Raw genomic sequence first — 11,927 nt, 5'->3', positions numbered from 1 at the left:
CCTCCTCTCAGCCAAATAAAAAAAAATACAATTTTACTTTTTGTATAGAAATTTAGGTTATAAATACATTTTATAAACAAAATTAAATTGAAACGCTTTTTAATAAATATTTGTTTTACACAGCATGGCTACAAGAATATTGGGACGCGTAATAATTTCAACAGTAATTAATTCATTGAAGCCAATTCATCTTATTGAAGTTAAACATCAAGCTGTTTGTGCTGCTAATTTTAAATACACTGTTGTTAGGAACTATGCTAAAACGAAAGATAGAGGTAAAGACAAGAGATCTAAAGGTAAAGTGGAAATTAATACTCAGGTCATATCCGAACTAGTACCTGTAGATAAGTTGAAAGAAAGATGCAATGCTGCTATAGAAAAGATGAAAGATGATTTCACTAAAAACTTATCTTTGCGCTCAACAACAGGATCTATAGAATCCCTAATTGTGAAATTTGAAGGAAAGGACTATGAATTACAAGAACTTGCTCAAATAGTACGAAAAAACCCTAAAACAATTGTTATAAACTTTGCTTCATTTCCACAGACTATTCCTGATGCTCTTAAAGCTATTAATGCATCAGGTCTTAATTTAAATCCACAACAAGATGGTACAACTCTTTATGTTCCTGTGCCCAAAGTAACTAAAGAGCACAGAGAAGCTTTGGCTAAAAATGCTAAGGCTTTATATATTAGATGTCGTGATGCTGTAAAAGAAGTACAAAATGATTATATAAAGAAAGTTAAAAGACAAACAGGTGTGTCAGAAGACCTGGTATTTAATGTCACCAAACAAATTACTGCAATGTGTGATGAATTCCAGACTACTGCAAAAAATATTTATGAAGTTAAACATAATGAACTTGTTGGAAAATAATTAATATGAGTGCCATCTTAAACTAATTAATGTTTCTTATGATTATTACTTTAGTTTTTAAGCTTGTTGTGGTTAGATAAATCTGTTGATGTAAATAAAGAATAGGAATATATATACTAATAAAAATGAAAATATTTTAACACATGTTTTATTTGGATTTCTGTTGGTGTCTCATAGAGAGTTAGAAATTTAAAAAATCAAATAATCAACATTCACTCCCACAACTGTTGATATCAACGAGAGAATATTACATAATTGTATTGATACTGAGATTAGGAGAGTTTTATGGTCATATTCACAAAATATTTCATAAAAGAAAAGCATATAGTATTATGCTTTTTTAAAATGTATTGTGAATACTTACTTACTCTGCCTTAGAATGGATGCAATGAAATTATCAGGCATCTCTATTTTTTTTAAAAAGTATGCAGCCCATGTCGCTTTCTGTTTATGTATACGTTTAGAAAGTATTTTAAAAAGCCCGCGATCTGCCGTGTCAACGTTATCGCATGGATTTTAGTTTGCCCGGTATGTAAGTATCTATGGATACAATAATTTTAAAATTAATTAAGCGAGTGATGTTTTGGATGTATGTATAAACAAACATATAAAAAAACCAAATCTCAGGTATAATGTTAGATATGGCTGTATACCTCTTTCCTTTCAATAAAACTTCCGCTTTACTTTGAAAAAAAAAAAAAGTAACAGCTGTTGTTTGTTTGGTTCGCTACTTTCGTCGGAAATACAAATATTATCATATTTTGTTCAAATATATTACTTCTCTGCTCATAATGAATTCAATTAATAAGAAACGAGTGAACAAATATGATAGAGTCATGTCTCGTGTCAATAATCGATTGCGATCTGCCTTAGAATCAACATCTCTAGTTACACGCCACCACATCCCATCATCTTCGCGTCTTGGCGCCAAAACATCATCTAGAAACTTAAGTTCCAGTGTTTTTTGTGAATTGCCTGTTGTTTTAAATGACTATGTACCCGAGAAACCTGTGCAAAAAACGTTTGTAGTGAAACCTCGGAGAACAATCAAATCGTTAGATCCTTCTAAGTCACCCAATCTACCGTTACAAAGATCTGAAGATTTTATTAAAAAACCTTGTAAAATTCTATCACAAAACTCGGCTCCATCAATGTTAATTCAAGATACGGGCGAATGCATCGATACTCATTTCAGGGAATGCTATTCTAGTAGGTCCCATTCAAAATTAAGGGATCTAAAGGTAATCGTAATGAACACTCTTCATAGTTTTAGTGACTTCATAATGAAGTGAATGTAGTATTACTGTTGTAATAATGCTGTTTTTATATGTGTCCCTAGTTTTTTATAATGTTAGCATCCAACTTAGGATATGACTTTATGTATTCGGAATGATATACCTGAGATTACTTTTGAATTTTTGTTTTTAACGTCTATGTGGAATAGCAAACAAGTAATTTATACAATACATATGTCATTACAATATACAATGCAGATATCACAAATATACTTTGCCAAATATATCCCTTCTCCTAAATTGCAGTTCCTGAAGAAGTAAGTGGAATGTATATTGATTCTGTTATACTGTAAAGAGTGTCATTTCTATAGTGTAAAACAGATATATTAACACTATCCTGTTTTAAATTAGTTGAATTTTATTATTTCTCCTTGTATGTTATTATACAAAGCACACATATATTAATATAAGACAAGTAAATCGAAATAGAATTCTGTAGAAAGGCATATGGCCAACATGTTGAATAAAATCCTGTCATAAACAATTGTCCTACTTCATAAATTAAGCCCTTTACCAAATTGGGTGGTCAATATGACAATATTATGGTAAATTCTCTTTATATGAGGATAAACTAGTAGATGAACAGTATGTGATGATATTTAATATTCATAATATTTAATAAATTTCATAAATGTGTAAGTTTGTGAGTGTAGATGGATAGATGGATGGATGGTTGTTTGTTTTCATGCAAAAACTACTGAATGGATTTTAATAAAACTTTACAATAATATAGCATATACATCCGGATAACACATAAGTTATAAACATCACTCTGGTGAAACTACAGGCACAGGTAGTGCTATAATTTTTATCAGGTTGTGTTTTAGTATAGTTGTTTATGTAGCATTTGAACAATAAAATACCCTCGATGTAACTTTATATATTATTGAAGCATATATATATATTAGTTTAGCAGACAGATTGACTTGAATTATAAATTTACATGACTGTAACTGTAAGTTGTACATACAATTATTAAATATGTATTGAGTTACAAAAAAAATCTTATATAATAATCTGGTTTATTAAGAAAGTGAATTTGAGTAAGGGGGATATAAATTATTTGTAATTTATATCACTTGTCTAGTACTCATAACACAAGCTCTGCTTAGATTGTGATTAGATGGCGCTGTGTGAATTGTTCAAGGATTTTATTATTATATATATACACATTATTTAAAAAATATACTTATTTTTAGGACGAAATTGAAGCGTACCAAAGGACTGAAAAAATGTTGAAACTTCGAAGTCATTTGTATAAAAACTGTGGAGTAGTGTTGGATGATGCAGGGCAGATAGCAGAAGATAAAGCTGTGCAGGTGGAGAGTCCAGAAACAGGTGAGCAATGAGACTATTTTTCCCACTTAAGTATTAGCAGAGTTAAATTTTGTTAACACCTTACTGTGTATTTTCAGCAATGAACGACAGATGGCGCTATCTGTCTCTAATTTTGTAAATATGGTGTAGTATCATGAGTATATTTTAAGCAACACATGCCTAGATTATGATCTTATAAAATCGATATTCTTTTATGGATTGAAAATAACTATGAATAATCAAAAATTTTCTTCATGTTCTAATTGTTAGTAAGTACCTTTGAAAGATATTGTTATTTTTCAATACCTTTCATGTAGCCGAAATAGCTCAGTTGGGAGAGCGTTAGACTGAAGATCTAAAGGTCCCTGGTTCGATCCCGGGTTTCGGCAAATCTTTTGGTATAAATTATTCGTCCTTTATTCTATATGAATATTTTAATTTTCGTTTAGATTTTATTATTCAATATTTTATTAGATATAATTTTTGTTTTCAGTTAAATCGCCCATGCAGTCAAGGTATGTATTTTGGAAACTTACCATGTGTTAGTAATTTATACAATCATTGTTGAGATTCAAAATAGCCCTTATTGGATTCTCAGGACATTATAAACAACATATAGGTACAATATATTAACTAAAAATTTCCAAACTCTTTATCATAGTGTAATCGTAAACATTATTAGGTACCTATGATATAATACAAACAAATGGGTTTCTGTGGTGTGTGGTGATCTCTGCCTATTTCATTTGCTTATTGTGAAAAAGACGCATATTTCTAATAATAAGAGTCATGTATACCTAAGTTGTTTATACCAATAATAGTGAGGTATAAAGTTATTTATAACAATTACTGTGATATGCGATCATTATTATGTCCAGTAAATAAAATTTTTACCTATTATTTTGCTTTAAATTTTATGTGAACACTTTTGCAATCGATCGGATTTACTATCATAATTTTCAAGTACTAATTTAATGTCATTTTTGATGTTTTTATGAATACAATTAAATAACTTCTAATACCAACAATACATTAACAACAAACAAAATTGTGTTAGGTATATTCTAACTATATACAAAACAAATAATTCAATCTCAGTACATAATTGAATGTATTAAATTTCAACATTCTCTAGAAGTAGTCAATGAAATTTCCACTTTTTTATGTATTGTTTTATGCTGTTTTTTTTTAAATTTTATAATACAGCAAACTATACAACATCGGAACTCAGCAATCTTCGATCACATAATTTCATTGATTATGAAAGTTCTTAATCACCGAACAATTAAAAAGTTGTATTTTGTTGTGCTTGTGTAATACCAAGTTTGCTTTGTAAGATGTGTTTTGATTGAAGAGTGTGATTACAGGATAAGAGGCAAACTATTTTAGTCTTTCGGATTGGCAACGAATAAGCGGGAGTCACGGATAACGTGATATGTCATAGTGCATTTCATGTATATAAATGACGGTTATCATTAGTGGGGCTTGAGCTTGTTTGTATTCAAATTATATAAAAAAGGAGTTTCCAACATACCTGCATATTTCCACATTCAAAAATCCTGTTTCGTCAATCATCAGATATTTTGTAAGTTCGTTGCATGAACTAACATAACATACCTGATTTTTACTCATTTTTACATGAACATCACGACATTTTCTTCTATCTATCTATATCTAATGCCAACTTTCTCATATTGTACTCAATTAATGACTAAGAATGCCATAATCAGATTTAATCTGTAGGTTTTGCGTATAAATATACACGCATAAGCTTCAGTGGCAGACTAAGGCTAAAGTAGCAACAATGTTACCGACATTGTAATTTCGGGCCTATTTTTTAGACACGATATATAGATATTGTGCCTTTGGTTGTTTTAAAAATTATGGGCCCTAGGAACGTGCCTAGGTTGCCTAGGTCTTAATCCGTCCCTGATAAGCTTTGTACTTATACGCCTTAACACTTATCCTTGTACGAAGAAATACAAAATTTAATTAAATTCTCGTACTATAGTTTCATTTGGCTCTTTAATCTCGTACATAGTATTTTGACAGATTTTCATAGGTCAAAATCTTGTACAAACTTGTATGAGGGTGAAAATATCCTCGTAAGATTGGTATATATGTATAGCCCATGTGTGAGAGCAGCATATCTTACATTTTATTTTATTTCTTTTGTTGGGAAGTATTCAACTATTGTAACCCCAAAAGTCTTATTGAAAATCAGTAGGTCGTGTTAACAATGCCAGATACAGATAGGATAGAATCTGGCCTTTCATTTGAAGTATATTAATTATACACATACTTTTTTTTAACGGATGTTACTGTGAATAATACATATTCACAAAAACCTATATTCAAGCAAATAGAATTCTTTAATTTAGTCGCACCAGAGGTCGCTGGAAATAAACAAAATGACCAACTTAAAGTAGGTAACTTATAATAATAATCATATTTTTTACCACATTGCTTCTTACGGTCATGGACGTTTGTGAGTTGAGGCATTAAACCACATTTATAGAACTTTGCTACTGTGTAATTATTTCCTAAGTACATATATATTTTATGCACAGTTTTGTGCTTAAAAACGCGTCTATAGAAGGAGAACTGTATTTTTGCGACGCACCGTGTCGCCTCTTTAGCTCAGTGGTAGAGCACTGGTCTCGTAAACCAGGGGTCGTGAGTTCAATCCTCACAGGAGGCATCCTCCTCTCATTATCATTCGTTTTGTTTTCAAATACGGTTAATATTTTTTTTAAACTTTATGAATATAACAAAACGACGAAAAATTATAAATATGTGTTTTATAACATGTGGTCTCAAGACTAGAGTCAATAGGCACTATTAGAGTTTGCTGGTATAATTTGACCATAAACATCTACCATCACTCATATCAGTTTAACAGATAATATGGCCAAACACATTCAAAATTTAAAAACAGTTACAACCGTTTAAAGAAACAGTTATATTTTCAATTATGCTGTATTATTTTTGTATATATGTTGGTCAGTAATTCTGAACTTGTCTTGACTGAACTGAACTTCGCTAATTGTGAACAGTTTTTGTTGAGTCTAACTCATGCTAAATTTACATTACGTTACAAATACAAGCTAAATTCTATTGTCATATTATTATTATTATGTCATACATAATTTGTACAGTTACAGATTAATAAATTTTAAAAAATGTCTAAAAGTATTTTGGACATCTGAGTAGATAACTGACCAAAACACTTGAATTATGTTGATTTTTTAAAATCAGTTGTGATATTCATTTAGGTATATAAAAAAAGCATGCTGTATGTTTGTTTTTTATTTAAATTTGTCTGTTTTCCCTCTATAGTGACATCTTTTTTTAATAGTCTTATAAGGGTTTTTTTGACTAAATCTTTACTCTACGTGATTAACCCATAGCATAGTGTTGATTTAGCTCGTAAATATGGGTGATATCCAGTGACATTATTCTTTATGGTTCTTAACCTTTTGATAACATAAACAAATTGATACGTGTATTATCTAAATTCCAGTTTAAATATTAGTCTATGATAATGTCTGACAATCGGTCGTTAGTTGCTTGTGTTACTTCCAAAACGTGCTGGTATAATACTTTGCTTAATATGCAGCTTTATTGAAATCCACATAATTAGTATTTATTTTTAAATTATTTAGATTTTATTACTAGATGTCTGTTCTATGTAGGCTTATTTTACCAAATAATATATATTTTTTGTTACTAGTATCAAGTTATTTATATGTAATGAGAGTAAAATTGTACTAAGAATGTCTCCATTTGTTCTCTCCGAATGGAAGGCTACATTTGTTCTCTCCGAAACTAGATACTTACTTAAACAATGATTAATTTATTTTAAATTTATTTATGACTAATGACTACGCTGTGACAACTTTTGGTTCTGTAAGAAGTCATCTTGTTTTTAATCTTATCTTCTGTCCTATTAATTAAGAAACTTTGAAGTTAAGGACAGCAGAAAGAAGAAGAGACATATCATAAATTTCTCAAGCGCATAATAGTCCTTTTTAAATCTGGGTTGAAGTAATTTTCAATCCAAACATTAACAAAATGCTTACTTTGAAAACAGCTGTCGACTACCTCAGGAACAGTTAGAACCGGTCGTCGTATCATACTTACCGTTATGTCAGGTAGGTTTACCCGACCGAAACAGGGTGTAGTTAATTGGGGTGGCATAGATTGCCAGGTGCCGACATTTTTTATGTGAGCTAGAAACACTATTCTCTTAAAATGCCTGACTTAAATGCCTTGTAAATATATACAAGTTTTTCAGATATGCGATGAAAGATAAGTAAAATAAATTCCAATATCATTGTTTAACTTAGACGAAGTGGAGTTGGGTCGCTAATATCCTAAAATACACAATTTTGTAGTAAACAATAGGCACATCCTATTGTTTACCACAAAATTGTGTTTTTTAAGAATACTTGAGTTGTTTAACATACAAAATGTTTTTAAATTTTAAACATGGAAACAATATATTGAATTATTAAATTAGTAGTATTAGTATTATTATTAGTAGTAGTAGTATCAATATTAATATTTTATGTTTTTCTAAATATATGATAGCACTGTAGTATGTATATTATAATAAATAATAACAAAGCTATCAATAGGAGCCATAATTGACAAACGTCCGCCGCGTCATTTCCGTTTCCTCTGGCGCTGTTCCAATCTATTCCTGACCTGGTACTCACAATGTTGTGTAGGTATTGATGGAAACCAAATGCATTCATATAGTTGTTCACGCACACTGTTTAACCACAGAACTCTATATTAAGTATAGTTTGGAATTGTACATATTTTATTATTATTCACCGAATTTGAAAAGACATCGTATTCATTTCTCATTACTGATCTATCGTGAACTGCTCAGTTCAGTTCCACCAGCGTCACTTTATTGATTTTTGTCATGCTTTTCATTTTTATCGACATGCACAAAATAACTTTGTGGTTTGATATTGAACTCCACTCTAAATGTGCATTTGATAGGCGATTTGATTCATCATCATTGATCATCATGATTACTTAGTGATCAAGAAATCTGATGCTCATCACAAGATCTAGTTCATGGTAGTATCTACTTGTTATATATATTTTGGAATGTAAAATATGTAATTGAAAATAAATCATGATGCCCTAGCCGTTCTGTACCTTAATTTTAGATCACAGTAGTCGTGACTGTAAACCTTTGTCATAAAAAATACAGAAAACAAATCTAATTAAATCTAATTTAAATCTAACCCAAGTCATGATCATGTAGTAAATACATATAGGTACACAAGAATTAAACCGAGAGATGCGACATACTTGCCTTCTGTCAAGATAAGTTCAAACGTGGCGAAATGTCATGTATTCCTATCAGTTTTCCACAACGGCAGTAGTTGTTAATACCTCTAACTAGGGGTAGTTAGAGGTATTAATTATGTATTATGTAATATGACTACTATACTCCCAGGTGGGGACCTGGGAGTATAATAGTCATATTACATTATGTCTATAGACATGGCCAACATAATAAACATAGATGAACAGTGTTGTTGGATACTAGTTATCGATAGGGTTATGGAATTTTATTCATATACCAAACAAGTTAGCTAAGCTTTCTAATCGAAATAGTAAAGGCAAGGTACAATTTGTTACGGGCACGAAGGGCACGCTTCGCGGTCACCGACCGGGTCGATAGCCTGCGCTGGCGCAGCATCCCCACCGCCAATGGTACTGGCTGCAATCTTGGTTGCATTGCCTCTCGCGCATAATGCAATGCATCTCACCTTGAGTAACTAAACTGTGATATGGATATCTACGGTCAATACATAACTTCGACAAAGAATAATAATAATAAGCTAGGACAAATCCTAAGCTAAGCAGAGCTTGTGTTATGGCTTATAGACAACATCTACCCATCAGTATAGCTATATTTAAATACATTTTTGTAGTAATGTATATTATATACATAATGTACATGGTATACAACAATAGAAACAATCGTACTAAAGAATTGCGAATCCAGGATCATCGGAGCTAAGGTGTGCTGAACCGCTTATGTAGATGGTGGTAATGCGAAGGACTAACATATATTAATTTACATTTGACTATTATAATAATTTCTGAATATAGCTGTACTACCTTGATTTCTTATTTTTATTTCGAAACCATATAACTACATGAAAATCGCCCAAAGTAACTTTAAGAGGAAAATTTAATACTTCCCAACTCCACTTGATTGGAGAGTTTCAATTTTTTTTTCTAAAGTTACTCGAAAAATAACACGTGCGGTGCTAACGTGACCAATAATTACGAACTTAGCAACTCGTGAAAATTAAACAAAGTATGACTGTAATAAAAGGTTTTTTTGTTAAACGGTTTTTGGTTCACTCATTTCTAATTTTGTTTGTTAAATTCACGGGGCGTTCTCTATAAATAGAATTAAGTAAATTCTGTTTCTTCTCGAAACAAAGAAAAACAATACTTTTGATGTAGGTACTTATTATTATTAATATGAATTGACTTGAATATTGTATTGTTTGTGTTAAGTTTTGAAAGTGTATGAATGGGCATAATTGTCTAATAAATATTTAAGTTTGAGTTAAGTTAGAATTAAGTTTATACAATTTTTAATTTGGTAATAAGATAAAATAAAGCTATACATTCACGAGTAATTTTCTATTATTGTCTTGACTTTTGTTACAACCACTAATACATATTTCGTTCTGTTAGTAGATATATGCCAACTAAAAAAGTAAATATTATTGCCCAATATAAATAAATAACAAAAGGTGTAAAAGTAACAAAATTGCTTGTCATTGTACAAGTAAGTGATGTGATATGGCCGCGACCTTGTTGAGTTTGCATAACTATTCGATAACACGTACTATACACATGTAACATCAGGAATTGTAACAGTTTCGTTCCATTATAGTGTAGACTAGCTATTATCCGCAACTTCGTCCGCGCGGAAATTTACTTTTTTTACAATATAATACAATAATCATATTAAAATAAAAGTAGCCTAAGTTACTCTTTATAACATTAGCTATATGCGAGTGAAAGTCCCGTCGAATGAAAAAAATCGGTCCACCCGTTCCAAAGATTAGCAAGAACAAACAGACAGACACACAGGCAAACTTTATTAAAAAATGGATTTTGATGTAAGTACAAGTACTGTGTTAGAACAAACGGACATCCAGACAGTCAGACAATATTTGTTCTAAATATTTTTTTGAAGCATATGCTTTTATATGAAATTAGTGAAAATCTGTTATTATATTTTAATTGTCACAAAAAAAGCACTTAAACAGCACAGTTGTCTCTATGTGAAGTACCAATTAGATTTAATTACATTTATAATATCTTCACTATAATTATTTACTGTAGTTTACTACAGTTATCCGAATAGTCATAATGTTACATTTTTGTATTTTTGATGACTTCGGATCATGATAAAATTTATGCTGAAAAAAAGAAATAGAGTTGAAACTATTAATAAAAAAAAATATAGATTGTGACATAATTCCATACATAATGTAAATATGAGAAATTGGGAACACAACCTATGGTTTATAAAATGTATAAGTAAACTTGTATAAAATTTGTTGAAGATATCACGTCACTTAATAAAAATACGGATTCAATTTGATTAAATTCTTAATATTGTATAAATTTGATTAAAAGCGAATTCCTAATATTTTTAATGTTAAAAGAAAAACAAATTGCAGCGTGAAATGCACATAATTTTGAGTTGATTGTGTTACCTGCTAACTTGTTCGTTGATAAAGGAAACATATACAAGTTCAATGCCGATTTAAATTGCATCCACGTTTATGACTGTGACATTAAATCAAGATTGTGACACACAAACCAACGAGGGACCTGTGCGAACAGGAAACATTGTTAGTTTTTATTATTAAAACAGTACCTTTGTTTATAAAAATAGAAAACATGTATTTTAATATTCTAAAATTTACCATGGTGATCTACATATACCCTTCTCAAAGTTGTTCAACAATAAGATTACTGTTTTTGATAATTTTGATTATAGATTTTAGCGTCCCAATTACGATTTTTAAGTTGCAGTTTTAATATTTTGTCATATCGGCAAAACTTAATAAAACAATTAAAATTTGTCCATGAAAATAAAAGAAGAAGGATATACTGATAGGTCTATCAATAAATTAAAGCGACCACGAACGATACAGTTTTCTGAAACAGCCTTGTCGCAAATTAATCTTATATTCAACATTAGGCTAAGCACGTTTAGAGAAATTATTATTCTGTCGCCAGACAAAGACCACGAGTCACGAATCGATTTACATTCACAGGACTACTGCAGAAAAGATACAAACAGGTTGACGTTGTAGCAACTTTTTATCGTTACATACTGTAATAATGTGCACTTTAAAACTAAATTTATA

General features: G+C 30.4%; 1 protein-coding gene and 2 non-coding genes across 3 annotated transcripts; all 3 read left to right on the top strand.

The window, feature by feature from the left end:
- The first annotated feature begins 19 nt into the window (after positions 1–19).
- Positions 20–1,005, top strand: LOC131855630 (ribosome-recycling factor, mitochondrial). The gene has a single exon (XM_059206924.1). It carries the CDS (start codon positions 125–127, stop codon positions 875–877), a length of 753 nt encoding a protein of 250 aa, XP_059062907.1. The 5' UTR covers positions 20–124; the 3' UTR covers positions 878–1,005.
- A 2,800-nt stretch (positions 1,006–3,805) lies between these two features.
- Positions 3,806–3,878, top strand: Trnaf-gaa (transfer RNA phenylalanine (anticodon GAA)). The gene has a single exon. It is a non-coding gene; the product is annotated as a tRNA-Phe (tRNA).
- Positions 3,879–6,118: 2,240 nt separating this feature from the next.
- Positions 6,119–6,190, top strand: Trnat-cgu (transfer RNA threonine (anticodon CGU)). Its single transcript has one exon. It is a non-coding gene; the product is annotated as a tRNA-Thr (tRNA).
- Positions 6,191–11,927: the final 5,737 nt, after the last annotated feature.

This window comes from Achroia grisella, unplaced genomic scaffold, assembly GCF_030625045.1.
Source record: "Achroia grisella isolate CSIRO2021 unplaced genomic scaffold, CSIRO_AGI_Agris_v1 utg146, whole genome shotgun sequence".
Lineage (NCBI taxonomy): Eukaryota > Metazoa > Arthropoda > Insecta > Lepidoptera > Pyralidae > Achroia > Achroia grisella.
Note: the sequence above shows the minus strand (reverse complement) of the source record. Positions and strands in the feature narration are given on the sequence as shown.

Bases quoted from the DNA above. Each gene is read 5' to 3' on its own strand.
- LOC131855630 (XM_059206924.1), top strand. From the start codon at position 125: ATGGCTACAAGAATATTGGGACGCGTAATAATTTCAACAGTAATTAAT.